Source organism: Pongo abelii, chromosome 8, assembly GCF_028885655.2.
Source record: "Pongo abelii isolate AG06213 chromosome 8, NHGRI_mPonAbe1-v2.0_pri, whole genome shotgun sequence".
Classification (NCBI taxonomy): Eukaryota; Metazoa; Chordata; class Mammalia; order Primates; family Hominidae; genus Pongo; species Pongo abelii.
In genome coordinates this window covers 103533924-103558509 of record NC_071993.2, presented here as the reverse complement: position 1 = coordinate 103558509, position 24586 = coordinate 103533924, and the positions used below count along the sequence as shown (strand labels likewise).

General features: G+C 36.8%; 1 protein-coding gene and 1 pseudogene across 1 annotated transcript in view; one reads left to right on the top strand and one right to left on the bottom strand.

The window, feature by feature from the left end:
- The window catches only part of TM9SF3 (transmembrane 9 superfamily member 3), a 67762-nt gene that overhangs the window by 2460 nt on the left and 40716 nt on the right, over positions 1-24586 (top strand). Inside the window, exons 2-4 of the mRNA XM_002821029.5 lie at positions 7748-7943; positions 19310-19432; positions 22609-22769. Of these exons, the coding sequence (XP_002821075.1) occupies positions 7748-7943; positions 19310-19432; positions 22609-22769 (480 nt within the window). The remainder of the gene's footprint in view (positions 1-7747; positions 7944-19309; positions 19433-22608; positions 22770-24586) is intronic.
- Positions 23810-24555, bottom strand: LOC103891706 (nucleophosmin-like; annotated as a pseudogene).

Here is a 24586-nt window from a genome sequence, read left to right as displayed (position 1 = left end):
CCTTGGCCCCCCAAAGTGCTGGGATTACAGGCGTGAGCCACCACACCTGGCCAAATATGTATTGTAAAAAGCAAAAAAAAAAAAAAAGTTATAGGAAGAATAGCGTCTAAAAATAAGCATAAAATTCAGATGTCATTTATATTATTTTTCACTATTAGCCAAAATCTTTTGCGTTTTCTAAATTTCTTGAAAATATTTCTCAAAAACTAGGCATTCCTCTTAGCCAGATAATAGTACTGAAAAGGCTATGGTCAAGTGAGTTTTATTTATTTTTTTTCTGTCAAAGAAGCAGAAGTAGCTAGTAAAGAGAGAATAATACTAAAGGAAGAGGAGACATTGGTGTGGGGAAGTTGCTGAGTAGGTGTTTAGTAAATATGTGTAGAATTGAATTATCAAACAATAACTTTTAGAAGCTGAAGCTGGCCTTTTAGATTGTCTGTGAAGATTGTTTCCAGATAATACCTGCTATGTCTTTTGTAGTAAAATGGGCTATGCACTGTTTTTTTTTTGTTTTTAGGCATAGTTTTGCTCTTGTCACCCAGGCTGGAGTGCAGTGGTACAATGTCCACTCACTGCAATCTCCGCCTCCTGGGTTCAAGCAATTCTCCTGCCTCAGCCTCCCTAGTAGCTGCGATTACAGGTGCTTTGCCACCATGCCTGGCTAATTTTTGTATTTTTAGTAGAGACGAGGTTTCACCATGTTGGCCAGGCTGGTCTTGAACTCTTGACCTCAGGTGATCTGCCTGCCTCGGCCTCCCAAAGTGCTGGGATTACAGGTGTGAGCCACCATGCCCTGCTGGCTATGCACTGTTCTAAGTATTTTACACATATTAACTCATCTATTAATAACCTATGAGGTGAGTAATATGCCCATTTTGTAGATGAGGAAAGTGAATCTAGAGAGGTGAGGTCACCTGCAGATAACACACATCTGGTAGGGGTAGAGGTGGGATTTGAACTTAGGCATTCTGAGTTGATAGTCTTCTACACTGTGAGCCACCATATGCTCTATTCTTCTTTATCCTAAAAATAAAACAGTAAAGCACTAGGTATTGAGCGGTTCTCTATATTGATTTTTAAGTGCTTAAATGCTCGAATGAGTGTGGCTCCATGATGAGTTGTTCCTGAGATCTTTGGGTTAGCATTAAGGAGCGATAGTGTTGACTTCATGGGCACGTGCCCTGAATAGTCGTCACACAAGACTGTGTGAGAGCTTGTTTTCATGCTGTCCTGTAACATCTTGGAAGTTTGAAATTTTTGAACAAGGGGCTCTCTATTTTTCTGTACTGGGTCCCACAAATTATATAGCTTGTCCTAAGAAGGGACAGTACCTTATGCCCATTCCCCAAAGCCCCTGATATCTCTTACTGTACCTACTTGAATTAGGATTCAGGTGGCTATCTGACCCATATGGTATTTTTTTTTCTTTTTCTTTTTCTTTTTTTTTTTTTTTTTTTTTTTGAGACTATGTTTCGCTCTTGTTGCCCAGGCTGGAGTGCAATGGCGTGATCTCGGCTCACTGCAACTTCCGGCTCACTGCAACTTCCGCCTCCCGGGTTGAAGCGATTCTCCTATCTCAGCCTCCTGAGTAGCTGGGATTACAGGCATGCGCTAGCGTACCCGGCTAATTTTGTATTTTTTTAGTCGAGACAGGGTTTCTCCATGTTGGTCAGGCTGGTCTTGAACTCCTGATCTCAGGTGATCCGCCCGCCTCGGCCTCCCAAAGTGCTGGGATTATAGGTGTGAGCCACTGTGCCTGACCCTATGGTATATATGTATATATTTTATGTGCTTATTTATCCAAAGTTATTTTAATATTCTCTGAAGAGTGTTGAAAAGGAAATGTGCTATTGACTGTATGTACATATCTAGAATATGTAAAAATGTGTTCCTTTTAATTTTTAAAAGTTGAAGCATATGCATTACAGACGTTGTTTGAAATGAAAATTAACACTTTTGTGGAAGACAGGCTTTTAATAAGTGATTGAAGGGACATAGTCTTCTTTATATTCAGTGAAAGGTATGTTTATGCTTATTTGGTTTTCTAAAACTCAGAGCACTTGGAAGCATCTAGAGTTAGATTACTATGTCTCTTAAGATTCTGAAGGACTCCATTAAAAACGATTTCAGATTGAGAATCATAGAATTTTAGAACTAGAAAGACTCAAAAATTTAATCTAAAACTCTTCATTTTCCTAATGGCCTGTACAGGTTCAGAGACTTGCTCAAGGCCACAGAAAGAATCAGAGCTTCCTGATCGCCAGTCTTGTCTTTTCTACCTGTCTTGTACATGTAATTCCATAGTTATAATATGTAAAGGTGTTAGCAGCAAAAGCCCAGTACTTAGGGGCACAGGAATCTTAGAGCATTTTATGGTTTGCACTGTAGCCTTGAATTTTTATGGGTTCTGTTTCCTTAACAAGATCACAAAGTCAGATTTTATTTTTTTGGTTTGTTACATACGCAAGCACTGTGCTTGGCACAAATAGTATTTGATCAGTGCTTGTTGAACGACTTGAATAATTAGCGAACTATTAGTGACAAGGATATGCAGTGTGGAAGCACAATGAACAAACTCAGGCCGTTATTCATTTAAGGTGCATAGTCTCCTGTTTTGATTTGGGGGTCCTACCTAGGCTAAAATTCCCTATTTCTCTGTGGCCCAGTGTACTTCTGGTAATCTTGAGACTTCCAATGTTGGACAGACTGGATGCCTACTAGAATCATTTACTCAGCCTCTGCCTCATAAATACTTTGTATTATATCACTGAGTGATTTCAGAAATGTTTTGTTTGATTTACTTTGGCGAATGGAAACCGTTTGTCTTTGTCTCCGTTGGGAGTATAGGAACTCTTAAAACTTACTGAAAATTTATAAAGAGTATAAGCTGTTTACTGTAAGTGAATTTTTGAGTTATCTAATGTAGATTGTTAAATGCTGTAATTTGTTGTCCTATTTTCAGCTCTACTCAATGATAGACTGAAAGTTTATTTAGGTACAAAGCTATTTTTGAGAGAGAGTAGTTATCTCAAGAGACTATTCAAAATTACATTTCTAATGTATTTGTATTAGAATTCTGATGTGTGTTTTAATAATTTAAAGGCTTTGAAATTATGATTTCTGGAACATTTATTTTGCAGTAAACACGTATATTTTTCCCCTTTGTATGAAAGTGAAGAATAGCATTTGGTTGCTTGTTCTGAACCCTCAGTCCTTTGCCCATCTATGTAAATTGTGATTTCTTATTCAGATTTCACATGACCACGTAAGCATATTATCTTCTAAAGCATTTCTCCTGAGAATAATTAATTCATTACCTCTGTCAGGGAGGAAAACTTTGGTACCCCCCCAACACATAAACAGTATTTAAATAAGAGGGGCCCAACATTGGTGACTTCTTGAGAATAAAGGTCATTCCTTTTGAGATTAGAGTGCAAATAGCTTCTTAGAAGGTTTTTTTCTTTCAGGCAGATTAAAGGCTCACATGGAAAAGTTATTCGGTGTTCAGGACTGTCTTTAGTTGCTTTGTACACCTGGCACTGTTTTCATATTTCCTTGATTTAGTTTTTTGCTCTTTAATGAATGAAGCTGACTAGGGATTAGCAAAAATACTAACCTTTTAAACTTGATGCTGATTGGTTTGGACAAATTACTTAACATCTCTGTTCTTTAGTTTTGTTTTTGTTTTTAGTCTGTAAAATAGGGAAATAATAGGACCTATTTTATAGAATTTTGAGACGATTATTTAAATGTTCATATAAAGACCTTAGAACTATACCTAGCTCATAGTATGTATTTATTGTTAGCTAGTGATGTTATTATTACAAAAATGGTGAGATATGTCATGTTAGGGTTTGGTGAGTTAAGGCTTTACCTGAGGATTTGAAAAAGGAGGATTTGAGCATTTCGGAAGGATTAGTAGAATTTGGCTAAGTGGAGAAAAGAGGGCATTCTAAATTTAGGGGAATGACAAAAGAAAGAAGATGAAGCGGGGCCGGACGCAGTGGCTCACGCCTGTAATCCCAGCACTTTGGGAGGCCAAGGCGGGCAGATCACGAGGTCAGGAGATCGAGACCATCCTGGCTAACATGGTGAAACCCCGTCTCTACTAAAAAATACAAAAAATTAGCTGGGCGTGGTGGTGGGCGCCTGTAGTCCCAGCTACTCAGGAGGCTGAGGCAGGAGAATGGCTTGAACCTGGGAGGCGGAGTTTTCAGTGAGCCGAGATCGCACCACTGCACTGCAGCCTGGGTGACAGAGCAAGACTCCGTCTCACACACACACACACAAAAAGATGAGGCATAAAAGGGAGGAAGACAATATCATAAACCGTTTTGGCCAGCGCGGACGACATAAGTGTAGCAGTGAGATTCTTCTGAGAGCTGGAAAATAAGTAGGTGAAGAATGCCGGTAGCCTGAATTGGCCTCCTCTCACTTGGCCGTTTCCCAGGGAAGCCTCAGTTGAAAGGGATTATTATCGTGCTTAGGGATCCCCTGATTCACTGCTGTGCTTCTGTGACTCCACCCCACCTTCTTCTGGGCCTAGCACTCTCTTCCCACAGACTGTGGAGCTCAGGGGCTTTATCAAAGCTTTAGGGAAAGGAAAGGTTTTTATTTGTTTTGTTTTCTCCTTCAGAAGTTGTGTGAAGTCTTTTGGTATTTTTTAATTTCAAAATATTTTAAAACATTTTCTTTTGAGAGAGAACTCTTCTTGATCTTGTCTTGGAAGCACTTATTCTCAGGGACAATCAAGGGCTGCGATGAAAAGTAAACATTTTAAGTTCATTGTACTAAACCACAGTCTGCATAATAAGGAGCAAAACAAAAGAAAAAAAGCATTATTTTTGCCTTGCTATTCACCCTAAACCCTCAGTATGTGAATTTCTAATTACCGTTTCAGTCCTCTTCCCAGAAAGAATCTTAGACTACAAAATGTTATAAATTTTGTTACAGTACTGGCATCACATCACAACTCTACCACTCTGTTAAGGGTTCCTAAATGTTTAAAATGAGTAACTTCGGAATATGTGGTTTAACATCGACTGGGACCCTTAAATTATTTTAGTCCTTATGTTTTAATTTGTATAAAATAAATGGATGCCCTATTTTTAAAGGTATTTATTTTAAAAAAAGTTGTCTATTTTTAAAGGAAAAGTATTGGAATTTATATAAAAAGTATTTTTGTGCTTATTTTCACAAGTTACATTTATAACATTTCTGCAGACTCAGCAGGGTTAATGGCAAGGTGCTCTTTAATAGGTCGTCTCATTCAACATTCTGCTCTTAAATAGATGAATTATGTTACCTCCCCTTATTTTTCTGAAAAGATACTCTTACAGTCAGGGTACGTATCAATCATTTCACATACTTCAAGCTTCTTTTACCAAGTTGCCAATGAACTTTACATTTCAGCATTTCTTCAGTGTTTTCCCATCATATTTATTAAATATCTATTTGCCTTGGTGAATAGGTTCTTTTTGTGAGACTGAGTCTCGCCCTGTCACCCAGACTGGAGTGCAGTGGCGCAATCTCAGGCTCACTGCAACCTCCACCTCCCAGGTTCAAGTGATTCTCCTGCCTCAGCCTCCCAAGTAGCTGGGATTACTGGCGTGTGCCACTACACCCTGCTGATATTTGTATTTTAAGTAGAGACAGGGTTTCACCATGTTGGCCAGGCTGATTTCAAACTCCTAACCTTAAGTGATCTGCCTGCCTTGGCGTCCCAAGGTCCTGGGATTACAGGTGTGAGTCACCGTACCCGGCTATGAACAAGTTTTAATTCTAATACCAACTCTCATTAGTTGGTAGTGGTTGGTTTAGAGCACTGTTTTGAGAACTCTGAGGCAATATCTATGTTCAGCAGAAAGGAGTAACTTGGTTGATTAGTATTGTGTGGCCATGAGCATTGGATGGAAGAGTGGGGGCATACATAAATTTGTCAGTCTCCCCAAATAAAAAGAATAGTAATGAATGCAGATATACAGATACATTAACATTTAGACCTTTCATTCATTACTTCCTATGTGAAGATTATCTACAGTTGTTTTTCTGAACTCCCTTGAAACAGCTTATGATTTTCCAAATTGTTATTCGTCCTGACCTTCTCTGCCAAAGTGAATTTAATCATTCCTTTATTGTTGCTACAATAGCCCTTTATTACCTTAATTATAATACTTACTTTTTCTTTGTTAATCATTTACTTGTCTGATTCCACTGTGGATTATGAACTTCTTAAGGAAACGACAGTATTTTACTTACTTTTATATTCTTAATACCTAATGCGATACTTGGTACCTGTCACATGTGTTCAAAAGGTGAGATCATTTGTTATTTCCTTAATGACCTGGCTGTTGTCTTACATGAACAGTGAGGCATTTATGTTTGAAAATGAGATGACTAGGTCTAAGTCTTAGGGTGATAATCGTGTGAATCAAAAGAAAAAGGCAGATGTTTTTGGTAAGAACATACAAGTTAATGTTTTTGGGTTCCCTAGAGTGCAGAGAGATTTGGGGTTTGAGTCTCCATGTCTGAGAGAATGGTAGTACCATTAGAAAAATGAAGCTGGGGGAATTGGATTTGGGTAGGTGAGTTTGGTTTTGGAGATGTTAGGTTTTGATTGAAAATGTTTATTTATTAACTAGTTTTAGATGGAGGACTGGAGATAAGGATTTCATAGTGGGCCAGTTGGATAACTTCTTCTATTATGTGCTCCATAGCAACCTACCTTATTATTATTGCTTGTTTAATGCCCATCTTTCCCCCAGTAGGGCAGGGAACACATCTTGTTCAAAGCTGTATCCTCAGTTATAAACACAGTTGTTTCACATGCTAAGCACTTAGTAAGTAATTGTTCAGTGAATTAATGTCTGCACTATTAGTTGATTTAAATGCATCCAATGTTGTCTTTAATTTATATTACTACTTAGAATTATTAGTTTTAAAATTACCATGGTAATCAGTTTCCATAGAATCATTGGAACTTTAAACTTGTCGAGATCTTAGAAATCTTTGACAGGCCTCCCACTTGTACCTTGGAACTACTCAAAGTCGTTATTGACCACACTTCAGATTTAGCCATGTATAATATTCACTGATATGTAGTTCCGTAATTACTTATTCAAAGAAATATGCATATAGTGCATGTCTTTCAGGCTGCTAACAAGATAGAATGTTGGCTTGAATGGACTTGTGGAGGTTCTATAGCAGTCTTCTTCCTTGTGTTTGGTCATTTCTGTCCTCTGTAGTACTTTGACCAGTGGCTGTGTGAAAGTCTCACAAGGAGATGAAATTTTATTTATGCTTGCTGGCAACATTAGTTTTTTTTTTTTTTTTTAATTGATTAACATGAGGTTCTGGATAAACTTGATTTTGTTTCGTCCTTCCTTGTCTATATTAGCATGGTGAATCATGCTGGTTGCAGGTTTGCCATTATTTGATAGTATAAATGTAAATAATAGACATACTCTTATGAGCTATTGGGCTTAAACACTGTCTTCTATAAAACAAAGTTTGGGAAAGGTGTATCTGCCTGAGACTACAATCAGAGGATATAATTTTAAAATTCACAAAGTTTCATTTTTAAGATGTGGACATTCATCATCGGATTAAGCTTCCAGTATTTTATTTTATAGCTTCCTGAACAGAGATGATGCACTTTTGTTTAGAACACATAACAAATATTCCCTTAATTTGAATTAGTTTTTTTTTTTTTTTTTTTTTTAATTCTTGTTTGCTTTTCTTGTTTCAGTATCAAGATAAAGAGGAAGTTGTCTTATGGATGAATACTGTTGGGCCCTACCATAATCGTCAAGAAACATATAAGTACTTTTCACTTCCATTCTGTGTGGGGTCAAAAAAAAGTATCAGTCATTACCATGAAACTCTGGGAGAAGCACTTCAAGGGGTTGAATTGGAATTTAGTGGTCTGGATATTAAATTTAAAGGTAAGTAAACCTTAATAGTCCTTACAGTGCAATTCGGATTGTAGACAAGGGTTTCATATTTTGGCACTATTGACACTGGTGTTGGATAATTCTTTGTTGTATGGAGCTGTTATGTACATGTTAGGATGTCTGGCAGAGTCCCTGGCCTGTACCCCCAGATGCCAGTAGCACCTTCCGGTTGTGAAAACCAAAAAAGTCACCAGACATTGCTAATTGCCGCCAGTTGAGAACCACTACTTTAGACTCTAAAGTGTGTTTTAGTCTGTAAATGAGGTATATTGCATTTAGGAAAGTATATTAGTAATTAACAAAGATTTCCTTTGAATATTTATAAGATAATAAAATAGATAATTGTTAATAAAATTGTATTTCCTTCACATACTTCCTTCTGAAAAGTGTTCTCTAGTAAACCCCTATTGATTAGACACATGTGGCCCGGGAAGACCTCCATAGATATTTAACAAAGTAATTTCTGGAGGTCTGAGGCTGTAATGGGATGCGTGGATACTTAAAATTCTTGTGTGAAGCCTCAAATTCAAACTTGTACCACAGGCTTAGCATGTATTATTTATCAGTGTTGTATTAATTTATCCTGTTAATACCTATAGGATATTTAAATTTTAAGTCAAAGACTTGTTAAATTTGGGGAAAATACTTCATCTTATCTAGTTATTATGCAGGTATCCATTTATCAGGTCCTTTGAGTGTGTTTATACTTTCATTTTTCCCTGTGAAGTTTGTCAGAGAGTGTATTTCCTGCACAGGCATTTTTAGCATGGTGAACGGAAGCTTGAGTAATTGAATTTTTGCAGGATCTTTGATTAGGTGTCTTGGTTTTTGAATACATCATGGATCCTGTAAACAGGAGCTTTGGATTTTAATCCTCCTCTTTTTTTTTTTTTTTTTTGGTACTGTATTCATTTTAGTAAAATTGTTTACTGCAGTTTTGACTTCATTGTCTCCATGTGTAATATGAATAGTAACTGACTTCTGGTATTTTTAGTACTAAAGATGTTATTATTTTAGTACTTTGGGGAGAAGAATGTCAATGAGATTTCAAAGATAATGTTACTTTAATTTCGAGTTGTTAAATTTTATTCTTGTTTTAAAAATTGCTCAGTTATTGTTGAAAATAGGTATACTGTATCTATTTACATTCTCCCCCCTCCCCATCCCCCCGTTTATAGTCTTTGGGGCTTAATTATAAAATTAAGTTGTAAATTTAAACCACAGTGGCGTGGCCTGTAATTTTATGAATCACTGTAAACATACCTTTGAGGCTTGTGTTTTAATTTAATTAGGTAATTTAAGTATTTAGTCACAAATAACAAGAAAACTTAAACTAGAAAATGTGATCTTTGAGATTTGGTACTATATATAATCATCTACTTTCTCTTTTTCCATATTTGGTGTATATTTCTAGTTTATTAAAGGGGAACCAACAAGAGAGAATAGGCAGAACTCCTGAATCCTACTTTGCTACTGTGTACAGATTTCATTAGTTTTTGAGATCCTCATCTATATTTACTAAAGAAGAGTACTTAATTCAGCAATCTTTTTTTTTTTTTTTTTAATACTTTAAGATATGGGGTACTTGTGCAGAACGTGCAGTTTTGATACATAGGAATACACGTGCCATGGTGGTTTGCTGCACCCATCAACCCGTCACCTACGTTAGGTATTTCTCCTAATGCTATCCCTCCCCTAGTCCCCCACCCTCTGACAGGGCCCGGTGTGTGATGTTCCCTTCCCTGTGTCCATGTGTTCTCATTGTTCAATTCCCACTTACGAGTGAGAACATGAGGTGTTTGGTTTTCTGTTCTTGTGTTAGTTTGCTGAGAATGATGGTTTCCAGCTTCATCCATGTCCCTGCAAAGGATGTTAACTCATCCTTTTCTATGGCTGCATAGTATTCCATGGTATATATGTGCCACATTTTCTTTATCCATTCTATCATTGATGGACATTTGGGTTGGTTCCAAGTCTTTGCTGTTGTGAATAGTGCAGCAGTAAACATACGTGTGCATGTATCTTTATAGTAGAATGATTTATAGTTTTTTGGTTGTATGCCCAGTAATGGGATTGCTGGGTCAAATGGTATTTCTAGTTCTAGATCCTTGAGGAGTTGCCACACTGTCTTCCACAATGGTTGAACTAATTTACACTCCCACCAACAGTGTAAAAGCGTTCCTGTTTCTCCCATCCTCTCCAGCATCTGTTGTTTCCTGATTTTTTAATGATCGCCATTCTAACTGGTATAAGGTAGTAGCTCATTGTAGTTTTGAATCGCATTTCTCTAGTGACCGGTGATGATGAGCTTTTTTTTGTATGTTCATTGGCTGCATAAATGTCTTCTTTTGAGAAGCGTCTGTTCATATTCTTCGCCCACTTTTTGATGGGGTTGTTTGTTTTTTTTCTTGTAAATTTGTTTAAGTTCTTTGTAGATTCTGGATATTAGCCCTTTGTCAGATGGATAGATTGCAAAAATTTTCTCCCATTCTGTAGGTTGCCTGTTCGCTTTGATGATAGTTTCTTTTGCTATGCAGAAGCTCTTTAGTTTAATTAGATCCCTTTTGTCTATTTTGGCTTTTATTGCCATTGCTTTTGGTGCTTTAGACATGAAGTCTGCCCATGTCTATGTCCTTAATGGTATTGCCTAGGTTTTCTTCTAGGATTTTTATGGTTTTAGGTCTTACATTTAAGTCTTTAATCCATCTCGAGTTAATTTTTGCTTAAGGTGTAAGGAAGGGGTCCAGTTTCAGTTTTCTGCATATGGCTAGCCAGTTTTCCCAACACCCCCTATTAAATAGGGAATCCTTTCCTCATTGCTTGTTTTTGTCAGGTTTCTCAAAGATCAGATGGTTGTAGATGTGTGGTATTATTTCTGAGGGTTCTGTTCTGTTCCATTGGTCTATGTATCTGTTTTGGTACCAGTGCCTTATTCGGCAATCTTAAACCCCCTTTTATTAGTTCCTAGAGGCTGAGATGGAGAGATTATTTAAATAGAGGAATATGGTTTTCATGGGTAAAGAAGTGGGATTTATTTTCTTTTCAGACTAAGCTAAGCACTTTTAGATTAAAAAAAGAAAAGCTGGCCAAGTGTTATTCTCTGAGAGTTGGTGATTCCTAAGGGTCTTACCAAGTTTCCACCTCCAGCATGGATATGCTGCTAAAGAAGCTGCTAAATTAAGTGGTCCAGATGAAGTAGTAGATACTGATTAGATTTATCTTCTCCCTCTACTGTAGCTCTTTGCTTGCTGTGTTCAAAGATAAAGTCGATCATGCTTTGAAAAGTGTTGTAGATTGTCACTTAGCCAAACATTTAAAAAATAGGATGCACCTTTGAAATTGTGTCATCCAATTCCCTCTCCCAGAAGCCCAGAGATAAAGTGATTTATCCATGGTGTATCATAGCATACTAATAATAGAAACTGGAACATTATGTCTCCTGTGAACTATAGGAATATTTACCATGTATTCTTAATCTTTCATCTCTTGAATATTTGACTTTTAAAGATTCTTCTGAAGGCATATTCAAATAAAACAAAATTTTGGAAATGTGAAACCAGAGAAAACTATATGTACACATACATACGTGTTTACATATACATACACACACATCTTTTTTTAACCTATTAGATTGTGTCAGGCTCCATGGATTGGTATCGTTTTGTGAAATGAAGATTACTAAAGAGACTATTTAAAGGAACTAATGATAGTCTAACTCTAATACAGGATGCCTCTCACTTAAGATTTTATACACAACTTTTTCTTGCTAATAATCTTATATTCTAGCACTAGACAAAAATGCTAAATTGAGACCATTTTAAGAAAATGCATTAAATGTAGAAGGGCTGACTTAGGTTAGGCATCCTTGAACCTGGTTTGAATTCAGTACCCTCCAGTTTTAGAGGGTACCTCTTCGAACCTTGCCGTCATAGTGTGGAAAGAAGATGTGCTTTAGGGTCAGAGAGACTTGATGCATCCAGCTCTGCCTCTGCTTACCTGTGTGGTCATGGGCAAATTATTCAACCTCTTTGATCTCGTATTGCTTATCTGTCGAGTGTGGGAAATAATATGTATTTGATAGAAGTGTCAGGTTTAAATGAGAATGCATGTAGAGCATTTATCAAAGTTCCTGGTATATAGTTTATATTCGAAAAGTGGTAATTAGGAATACTAATAGCACATAGCATGGGTCTGTAGCTCCAACTTGATTTTGTTATTTGCGATTATGAAATGTTAGTTTATTGATTATAGACTTTGCTTTATCCCCACACTGCTGTACTAGCCTATTATAGTAGCACTCTTGTTCACCATTGCACCCTTAGCTGTTAAGACATAGTATGCTTTTAATAAATTGTCTAGCACCCAGACAGTTTGTGCCTACTTGTTGTTACAATAATTGGTTCATTATGAACATTAGATGATCTGGAATAGTAATTCTTAACTAGAAGAGATCACCACCCACCCGTCCTGCCCCTTCCCCCATTTGAGAATTTTCTGCAGTATAATGAAGTGTGTTAATTGTGGAAAAATCAGTGACTTCTACAGGACTCCTTCTTTCTGTTTATTTTATTGATCTTCCCTTGAATTTTTTTCTTCCTTGAATTTCCCAACTTAACAGAGGGCTGAAATTATTTTACAAGTATTTTTTTCTTTAGAGTTAATTGTTAAGTTGAGAGTACTGCAGATAGGAAGAGATGCCAAGGGCTGTTTAGAGCCTTATGTATTTTTAGTTCAGTGATTCTCAATCTTGGCTGTTCTTATCTTCACTATGCAGTATTTCCCTCCATATATCTGCCTGGGGAATATAGGCCTGATTGCCAAAGGGTGAGGAAAAGGGAGTGGGGGGATGGCAGGTTTACTTATTCAGCCGGAAGATGTTTACTTCAGGTAATCCCCCATGCTGTTTTCAGTCCCTAGCTTCTGCTATTCCTGCTGTCCCTGATTCTGGAGCCCCTCTGGTTTAAGTTCTCTAGAGGAAGGTGCCACTGGTCTACTACAGGGATAAGTTGAGGGTACAGTATGTGTCTAGCTGTATGAAGGGTAGAGGAGGGGACCTGGCCATCCAACCCGTTTATGTACATACTTAATATTTTAATACAGTTCCCTTTGTGTTCAGTCCTACATCGGTCCCCCTAGCTTTTGAGGTCTGTAGTGCCTCCAAGTCCTGAGTGTCTCTTGGGTTCTGTGACACCAGTTCCCTCCCTTACAGGCATCACTCTCCTGTTATGTTTTTCCTGCTTTATTAGTAGTTTGTCATCTTACAACTGTTTTCCATTTCCTAAAAATTTGTTAAAATCTTTTTCCCACGGCCGGGCACGGTGGCTCATGGCCTGTAATCCCAGCACTTTGGGAGGCCGAGGCGGGTGGATCACTTGAGGTCAGGAGTTCGAGACCAGCTTGGCCAACGTGGTGAAACCCTGTCTCTACCAAAAAAATACAAAAATTAGCCGGGGACCTGTAATAATCCCAGCTACTCGGGAAGCCGAGGCAGGAGAATTGCTTGAATCTAGGAGGCAGAGGTTGCAGTGAGCCAAGATTGTGCCACTGCACTCCAGCCTGCGCAACAAGAGCAAAACTCCACTTCAAAAACATATATATATATTTATATATTTATATATATTTATATATATATATTTATATATTTATATATATTTATATATTTATATTTATATATTTATATATATTTATATATTTATATTTATATATTTATATATATTTATATATTTATATTTATATATTTATATATATTTATATATTTATATATATTTATATATTTATATATATTTATATTTTTATATATTTATGTATATATTTATAATTATATGTATTTATAAATATATATATAAAATATATATTTATATATATATTTATAAATATATATATTTATATATTTATATATATTTATATTTATATATATTTGTATATATATTTATATTTATATATATTTGTATATATATTTATATATATTTGTATATATAAATATATATTTGTATATATATTTATATATACAAATATATATATATTTGTATATTTATATATACAAATATATATATATTTTTTTTCCCACTGTCGTCTCTTCTCTTTGTCTTTGTGGACTTAGCATACTTTTTATTCCTTCACTGACGTTTTGATGGGTTTTAGGAGAGAGAAGAAATATACTTGTGGTTAAATCTGCCTTGTTTGTAAGTGGAAGTCTGGGAACTTGGTACAATATTTTGTCCTGTTGGTTTCAACCGAAGTGTTTTAGCCAGACCAAATAATTTGAATCTGAAATTTGTCAATTCTTATTACCGATTTCTTATACTTTGTACTAACTGCAGATTTGATAAATATGGGCATCTCTGTTTTTTGTTTTTTAAAGGAATGTATATGCATATATATTTTTCTGATTTTAACAGTGATACAAGTTCAAATACACAATTTAGTAACTACAAGAAAATATAAACCTGGATATAATTACCATTGACATTTTGTTGTATTTTCTTCAGTCCTTCTGTGTTTGTGTTTATCCACATTGTTTTACATATGTAAAAGTTGAGTTCATTCTATATATGTTTTTTAAAGTTTATTTAACAAATCCTTATATAGTGCATATTATGTGCCAGACACTGTTTCAAGCACATTCTAACACATTTAGTAAGTTATATGTAGTTTTTGTTCTGCTTTTGTTCTCTTGACATTTTATGCGCTTGTCCCCATACTGTTAATTACTCATTTAAATGTGCCTACATAGTCTCGTGTAACTTGGATACTGTGGTTTTTTTCCCCCATTTTCTTTCTTTTTTTTGAGACGGAGTCTCGCTCTGTCGCCAGGCTGGAGTGCAGTGCAGTGGTGTGATCTTGGCTCACTGCAACCTCAAGCGATTCTCCTGCCTCAGCCTCCCAAGTAGCTGGGATTACAGGCACGTGCCACCACGCCCAGCTGATTTTTGTATTTTTAGTAGAGACGGGGTTTCACCATGTTGGTCAGGATGGTCTCAATCTCCTGACCTCGTGATTTGCCTGCCTCAGCCTCCCAAAGTGCTGGGATTACAGGTGTGAGCCATTGCACCCGGCCTTTTCTCCCATTTTCTAGTTGTTTGATATTTTGATCCTTCCTTCCATCCTTCTTTGGTTTTCTTTTTCTGCTATTGCACATAAGTATTTCAGTACGTCTCTGAATCTGTTATTAGGATGAATTCTTGGAAGTAGAATTAGTGAATCAAAGGTTATAAACATATTTAAGGCAGTTGTTGACACATGTTGCCAAACTGTCATTTAGAAAAAATTACACTGTTTATACTGCTAGTCAGGTTGGTCAGTTAATCAATACTCTTTATATAGTTATTTAATTAACCGTGAATATATCAGTTTTTCCAGTTCTTGTTTTCCTCTAGTTAATTCAGCAGTTATTGAGTATCTTACTGCATTCCAGCACTATGGTATGCTCTGGGTATGCATAGTTCAACCAAGAGCTCTGGTTTCTGGGGTCTTCAGGCCCTCTGAAATTCTACCTTAATTGTATGTGAATGTGCATTTTCAGGGGGTGGGCAAGGGAAAGATCACTTTCATTGGATTCTCAAAGGGGTGTGAGGCCCAAGGAAACTTAAGAACACTTTCTGTGAATATATTGGCACTTTCAATCCTTTTTTCTTTTTTTGGAGACAGGGTCTTACTGTCGCCCAGGCTGGAGTGCAGTGGTCCCATCACAGCTTACTGCAGCCTCAACCTCCCCGGGCTCAACCTCCTGAGTAGCTGAAACTATAGGCACACACCACCATGCCTGGCTAATTTTTCTGGTTTTTGTAAAGATGAGGTTTTGCCATGTTGCTCAGACTGGTCTCGAACTCCTGGGCTCAAGGGATCAGTCTGCCTTGGGCCTCCTAAAGTGCTGAGATTCCAGGTGTGAGCCAACACGCTTGGCCTGATGCTTTTAATTCTTAACTCTGGGAAGGAGATAGCATAGATGCTGTCTCTATTAAGGGAACTGAGAGGTTCATGGAAGTTAAATAACTTGCTTTTTATTCACATAGCTACTAGATACTAGAGCTCAGAATAAACCTCACCTTTCTGCCCATTTCTCTATAAATTTTTATATATTGATTTCTTTGAAGAGAGACTTTGCCAAGTGCTGCTGAATTAGAGGTAGACTGTTTCTCATTTTCCAAATGTAATGTTATCAAAAGAGAAAGTAAACAAAGTATGGCATACTGTGTTCTTAGAGAACTGATGAATAATTACTACTTTCTTTTCTCAGTGCTTTCACTGCCTATTCAACTGTTAGCCTGGAGTTTTATTGGGGATTGATGGTAGATTATTAGTGCATAGTGTCCAGAATCTACCTAACCTTGCTTTCTGTTTGAAAAATAAGGTTAACATTTGCCACTTTACTACTTTGTTTTTTTCCCTGGTAAGAACTATTTACATTAGTAAAATCTTAATTGCATCTTTTTCAGAATTCATGGATGTGTGTTTCACCTTCGAAAGATATAGCCTATTATAATTTTAAAGCACTGATTTATGCTGGTAGATTTTTCAGATTGTTTTCCAGATCTATAGAGTGCTGAATAATGATTTGGCATATTCATACACATTGCATTAGTTATCTTCAAATTGGCTCCCTCCTGAGGGAAATGCTGTTTCAGTTGGGCAGCCGGAGACTCTTCAGTTATTTGTGATGTTTGTATTTGTCTACCTGCCTGGAAGAGGAATTTCATTAAGATATGACCAACCAACACCCTTTTTATATAGCCTGTCATAGTAATAGATTTTCCCTTTTAACACGCTTCGTTTCTAGACTTTACATGAGTTAAAGATACTCTTCAAGACCTCTTTGTCAATCCTTCTGAGAGACTCTGTTCAAAAATTTCATTTGTTTATAAATTGGCATTTTCTCCTTCTGTACAAACATAGACACTATTCATACACAGATGCGTGTATAGGTACATACCCTAATATGTGTAGTGATTTCCGTTGCCAAATAAATGGAAAATTATGTTCTTAAAATTTTTTGTTTATTAGTGCCTAGTCTGTGCAGGGTACTAGAGCAGGCATGGCTGGAGATAAAAAGGATATAATCAGTTATGGACAAAGCACTCAAGACCTAATGGTGTTTTTGAGGAGCAAGGTACTGGTATGAGGTAGAAAATGGTACAGGCCTACGTGCCATAAGGGAGGTATGGGAGTGGGTATGAGAAGTGTGGGGAGTGGGGAGTCAGGGATTCCTTTGTGGAGGAAAGGACTGGGGGATGGGGAGGATTTTAGACTGGACATTTTAGGTAGAGTTAACAGCATGAGGAAAAAAGTTTAGAGGCCAAGAGAGCACAGGGTGTGTGGGAATTGAGTTTGGCTTGAGCGTAGAGGCAGATACATCAATTGGGAAACAAAGAGTTGGACTAAAATCCAGACTCTGAGGAATCTTTTAAAAGCTTTATACAGATTGGCCGGGTGCGGTGGCTCACGCCTGTAATCCCAGCACTTTGGGAGGCTGAGGCGGGCAGTTCACCTGAGATGAGGAGTTCAAGACCAGCCTGCTAACATGGTGAAACCCCGTTTCTACTAAAAATACAAAAAATTAGTCAGGCCTGGTGGCATATGCCTGTAATCCCAGCAACTCAGGAGGCTGAGGCGGGAGAATTGCTTGAACCCGGCAGGTGGAAGTTGCAGTGAGCCGAGATCACACCATTGCACTCCAGCTTGGGCAACAAGAGCGAAACTTCGTCTCAAAAAAAAAAAAAAAAAAAAGCCATACTGTATATATCTTAGAGCTTCCTACTTAAATCTACCACATTGTTAATGACCATTATCAATGAATATTTGTTTCTAACGGCAAGGAATTCAATGGCTTTGCAGAGGTAGCTGTGAGGTCCCCTACTGCCACTGTGGCCATTTGTTGTCCCTTAAACCTGGACCTTCCTTTGGTTCTGAATATCCCTTCTGTAGCTGCAGTTGCCTGCTGCCTTTGTTCATTATCATACTCCATGGAGATCCCATTTGGGGATCTCTTGCTGCCAGTTTTTCTAGCTCCTGCTGTAGAAACCCTTTGGAGCAATCTCATTTTTTAACCCTCTGTTGCTTCACTGGTCAGCCTCAGAGTTTTTGTTTGTTTGTTTGTTTGTTGTTGCCATCATGAAAATCCTAAATTCCTTGCTGCCTAGGAGGGCTTGGGCAGAAAGAAAATCTATGTGGGAGTTGTTGTTGGAGACAAATTAATTTTCTTCCCATACTTTGAGGGTGAGAGAGTATTTCCCTGACATTCTTCCATGGGACTTCAATGTTTACTGCCATCTTTGGTGTTGTAGTTTTGGGGTACCCACTTTAGGTTGGTCTATAATATGGGAAGCTACTCTCTCTGTTAAGGATTGGGGAGACATACTGCTGGGCATCTTGAGTTATAAATTAGATTGCTATTTCTTTGAGCCACTAAATGATGTAGCTACAATTTATGTTTAAGAACTTTTGATCAATAAAAAGTTTAATAATGTTTCTTTAGAGAAATTGCATTTCATGTTTCAAATAACCAATATTATAGTACAAATATAGTATAGAACTTAAAAACAAACTTGTACTTGCTTTTTTGTTCTTGTTCAGAATGATTTCTTAATTTTTTTCTAATTGCTTAATATACCAAAACAACTTCTTTTGATTGACATGTTTAGTATTTGTAGGTTTTTTGGATTTTCTTTTGTTTTATTAGAAACATAGGTACGTTACAAAACATAGGTACATTAGAAACCATCTGAATAGAATTATAGTAGCAGTATTTTTGAAAGCAGTCAGGGGTGGAAAATGACTCATCTTGAGGGGACTTTAAGGCAATTTATAAACAGTGATGCTTGCTGAATAGAGTTTTGCCTTTTAATCTTCCTGCTTATGAATAGTCACTGGGTGTTTTCATAGAATCTGTGGCTTCCAGTAACTTGTCTTTCCAAGAATGTTAAAATCAATGTTTATCTCAGAGAGATCTTATAGCTAGAAATGGTTATCTCTGTTTATGATCATATTCTTGAGCTTTTGTATATATATATTAAATAAAAACTTTGTTATGTGTTTAAACTTTTTTTGTTTTTAAAATGAATTTATTTTAAAGTTACTTTATAAATTTTCTTGCATAATTTTCTTTATATAAGGGATGATTTCACTTAGGTAATGTTTGAAAATAAAGATGATTAAAATTTTTTCATTATAAAGTCTTAAAGATACACAAAAAAAGGGAGGAATAGTACACTGAACCCACACATATTTATCACTCAGATTCAGCTATTGTGAATGGAAGTTTTAACTTTAGAAAATGTTGGCTTTTTCCTTGTTTTTTTTTTTTTTTTAAAGTAACTATTTTGCAAACTAGTGGGCTAATTTGCAATTTTTATTTTGTGCAGATGATGTGATGCCAGCCACTTACTGTGAAATTGATTTAGATAAAGAAAAGAGAGATGCATTTGTATATGCCATAAAAAATCATTACTGGTACCAGATGTACATAGATGATTTACCAATATGGGGTAAGTATTGTATGTTGTATTTAAGATTTGGGAAAATTTGCATAATCAGAATTTATATAATGACTCTGTTAAGGTGATTGTGTACTGGATCATGATGTAAATGTGTTTTCACCGTTTTTTATAGAATGATTTTAATACCAGTTTTATGGTCACCTGTTGCTTGAAGAATTTTTGACATTGCCATGCGTTACATGAAACTTGACTAAAATATAACTTTTTTATAGTATAACTTTTCAGATTCAAGAATGAGAAGGTGCTTAGAACAATCTAAAAATTTCTTCTGCTTCCATTTTTTTAATATCTTAATTTGTTCTTTTAAATATAATTAAAGGGACTAATAGGATTTTGAAGTTTCATTCTGTCTTTTTCTTGTGTTGGTACTGTGGTAGTGTGGTTTCTTGATATGATAGTTTCTTGAATGGCTTATTTTGCTAAAAAATGTTTATGTTTTTGCTCTTATTTATCCATATTAATGGAGAAGAGCTATGGAATAGTTAATGCCAATTTATGAATAATCCAAAATCATTTATGTTGGACTTGATTAAATTATTTATAATGCAAAGCATAGCCAGCTGTCATGGCCAATATGTTTGATCACATTTTTCTCTAATTGTTTCTTTCTTTTGTCTCTGGAAATCTGTTGTTATGTATAATGAATGTTTCTTCTAATGCTTAAAATTGTTAGCAGATTACTATCATCATGAGCAGTAAACTGTCAAAGTCTGAACATATCAGATCAGCATTTAATATCATACTAAGATGAAATTTAGAAAGTTAATATCAAGAGATAATTATATGCATCATCATTACTGTGTTGCATGTTAATTAGGTATATGGAGTAAGTATATCATATAAATGACTGCAGTTACTATTATGGTAACACAGACATTTCTCTGATCCGCTCTGACAGTGATAGGAAGATGTGCTGAATATTCACTAAAGATTTTTCTGAGCCTGTAGCTCAGGGAAACCCATGGGTTTGGGCCTCCTTCATATTTGAGAGAACAGGTTTCTTCCCTGTTGTTTTTCCTTGCTTACAGGTTTGTGCAGTGATGCCATCATAGCTCATTATAGCCTCAAACTCCTGGGCTTAAGTGATCCTTCTCTCTTGGTCTCCTGAGCAACTGGGACTACAGGTGTACACCACCACGCCTGGCTCTTTTTTTTTTTTTTGGTGTGTTTGTAGAGACAAGGTGTCTTGCTTTATTGCCTCAACTAATCTCAAACTTCTGGCTTCAAACAATCCACTTGCTTCAGCCTCCCAAAGTTCTGGGATTATATAGGGATAAGCCATCATGCTTTAGGTTTTTTCAGTCATAGCTGTGGGGCTCGTTAGCAACAGTGGCAACTGTGCTTTCCTGTGTTAAATTTATTATAGCCCTGGGATTTTAGAATATGCCCTGTTTGGGGAAATACTTTTGGATGTCCTTGAATGTCTGAACCGTGGAGAATCCTTGTCAGAAAAAAAAAAAAAAAAACAACTTTGTATCTGACTTTTCGTGGGGTAAAGGTTTCAGAGTCTTTTAAATGCCTTTTAGAGAGTAGCTTCTTACTTGATATAATTATGTCTTTACCCCTAAAGTCTGGTTTTCAGAGTAGATAGGTAAATAAACCTTAATGAAATTAATTATTGGCTGGGTGCGGTGGCTCACGCCTGTAATCCCAGCACTTTGGGTGGCCAAGGTGGGTGGATCACTTGGGGCCAGGAGTTCGAGACCACCATGGCCAGCATGGCGAAACCCTGTCTCTACTAAAAATACAAAAAATTTAGCTGTGCATGGTGGCGCACACCTATAGTCCCAGCTACTTGGGAGGCTGAGGCACAAGAATTGCTTAAACCCAGCAGGTGGAGGTTGCAGTGAGCCAAGATTGCACCCTTGCACTCTATCCAGCCTGAGCAACAGAGCGAGACTCTGTCTCAAAAAAAAAAAAAAAAAAAAAAAATTAGTTATTAGGATTTCATGCTGGTGTGGTGGCTGGCGCCTGTAATACCAGCACTTTGAGAAGCCAAGGCCAGGAGTTTGAGACCAGACTGGGCAACATAACGAGATTCATCTCTACAAAAAAATAAAACATTTACCCAGGCGTGGTGGCACTTGCCTGTAGTCCTGACTACTCTAGAGGCTGAGGTAGGAGGATTGTTTGAGCCCAGAAGTTTGAGACTGCAGTAAGCTATGATTGTGTCACTACACTCCAGCCTGGGTGACAGAGTGAGACCTTGTTTCAATAAAAAATAAAGATAAAAGAAGGATTTCATTATCCCCCTACAATCCCAAGCAAAACAAAACTATACTCCTTGAATTTGTACCAATTAGAATCACTTTGGTTAATAAATAATATCTTATAAATATGATTATATTTTTCCCTAATACTCACTAAAGTGTAGGGGGAGTAACTTATAAAGCTATTGGGAACTGTTTAGGCTTGGGTGGGGAACATTGGACAAATAGCTGGCAGTCTGAGGGCATGAGAGATGTATCCTCAGCTACCACCTATAATATTTCCCTAACATTGTCGATCTTTTTTTTCCAATATCCCAAATTGTGATTGAAGTGATAATTTTAAACTGTATCCTTATTACCATTTATCTTCACCACTCCTTTTATTTTGCTGATTTCCCAGGGACAGATCCAGTAGTTGAGGTATAAAAAGGAGACATGTTAAGTTTTGGTACCCATATATACATGTGTACATCTTACTGGGAATGGATAGATCATAGGTTATTAGAGAAAGTACTAGACTAGGGGTCTGGAAACCTTGATTTTAATTTTGGTTTGACCACTAATAGCTGGGTAACCTTGGCAGATGGTGATGTAAGCACTTCCCTGAAATTTTGAGATGTTAGGGAGTTGTATTAGTCCATTCTAACACCACTATAAAGAAGTACCTAAGACTACGTAATTTAAAAAGAAAAGAAGTTTAATTGGCTCACGGATCTGCAGACTATATTGGAAGCATAGCGGCATCTGCTCGGCTTCTGGGGAGACCTCAGGAAACTTAACAATCATGGTGGAAGGTGAAGGGGGAGCCAAGAGTGGCCAGGGAGGGAGAGAGGGCAGAGGTGAAAAAAAACAAAAATAAAAACAAAAAAAAACAAACTTAATGAGCATTTAGCTTGTAGGATATTTTAAATATTAAGTGGTATTACCTTGTATAAAGTGTTTTTTCTTTCGTAGGTATTGTTGGTGAGGCTGATGAAAATGGAGAAGATTACTATCTTTGGACCTACAAAAAACTTGAAATAGGTTTTAATGGAAATCGAATTGTTGATGTTAATCTAACTAGTGAAGGAAAGGTGAAACTGGTTCCAAATACTAAAATCCAGATGTCATATTCTGTAAGTATTCAAATAGTTTAATGTAGGAAGTAGTGTTCGTGACCCGATGTCAACAATTTGTGGCTTTGAACTTTAGTAAATGAAAATGTAGCTTGAAATGGGATGCAACAGAATATTATTAAAACTATATTTTCTCAGTGTACCTAAGTAAGCCTCCTAAAAGCAAAGAGAGGATTTGCTTCAGGTCTGTAGTATTAGATACCAGTTATGCCTTTGCTGGACCTAAACCATTTGGTACAGCCAAGTTTACTGTTGTAACTGGGTAATTAGACTAACCCAGTCATATTTTTATGGTTACATTTTTAGATTGCAGTACTTCGTGTTGTTTCCCTTTCCTTTTTAATGTTGCAGATAGAAGTGATGCTGTATTGAAAGTTGCTGGATAGATATAGTTTATTATGGATTGCTCTGTCAGTTGGAATAATATACTCCTGCACAGTGAGAGCTTGTCAGGGCCTTTTAGCAACTGTCAGGCTATTTCTGTTCTCTTAGGCTTAAAAATAGTAGAAATGAGAGAGAAACTCAGTGTAGGTAGCCTCTGCCAGTTATTGCCTCGTAGCTGGAATGAGTCCATTGCTAGTAGTCAATTTTGAAAGTTTTTCAAGCCTTGTGCATATGTACCTGATGCAAATAATCCTTGTATAACTAAACTTAATGAAGAGATTTTATAGTTGTAATAAAAGTAATGCAGTCTAAAAATATCAAGATTTACAGATTCTTTTTTTTATTCATTCAAATATTTATTGAGCAGCTAAGGAGATACAAAGGTGATTCAGAACATGGTCAGAGGAGAGGCGAATGCACGAGTAATAGAAAGCAAAGGGCAAGGTTCACTGAATCACAGCAGTCAGAAGAAAGTGCTTTAGGGAACCAAGAGTGAGATTGTTTCCAGCCTGAAGAGGCATCTGTGGCAAATCAGAAAAGGAGATTGAGATTAAAATAGAAGACTTCAGTCTGGATTGTTGGTGATACTCAGTATGGACTATATTTGTCTCTCCTTTTCCTTTCTCCCGATCTTTGGGCTTAATTTACCAGTAGTGCCCTGGACGGTTCAATGCACTTTTTCTATACTTGCTTGCATTTTTGCTTTAATGTTTTCTACAGAACTAGGTCCTTTTGGTGTTTTAGGAGTTTTTTTTCCCTGTTTTTGAAGGATTTTTATCCTTTTGATCTTAGTGTTGATGGTTTTGAGTCTTTTCCATTCTGATTTGACTTTTGTGCATTTTTGGCTGGATTATCTTGTATAGATTTCTTCACTGGTGGTTTTTCTTCAGTTTCCTCATCAAAATCATCATCATCATCATCATCATCTTCATCAGCAGCAAGTTTTACTTTTTTCTGTGGAACCTTGCTACCACCTCCAGGGACAGATCACTTTCCAGATATCCTTAAGAGTTTCACCTCCTCCTCTTCATCTTCTGATTCTGCATCTTCCTCCACAGCTACTAAATGCTGTCCACTAATATGCGCTGGCCCTGAACCACACTTCAACCATAAAAGCACTGGTGGTGTGATTTCAAAGCCCCCAAGGGAAACCGTTGGCACATTTTCAAACGTGCCCGTGTTATTTAATTGGACCGCGTTCATAATTCATTGCCTCTGCTTCAACAATGTGCAATTCATCCTTTGCACCAGCCCCTAAACTGACCGTTCTTAAAGATAATTGGTGCTCATTTTCATCATTATCCACCTTAAAGTGATAATCTTTGTTGGCCTTTAGTTTACAACTGAAAAGATAGTTCGGGGGCCTCAGGGGGCTCATGTCCATTTCCATCGAATCTTCCATGGGGTGGCAGCATGCACTTAGGTGGGAGAGA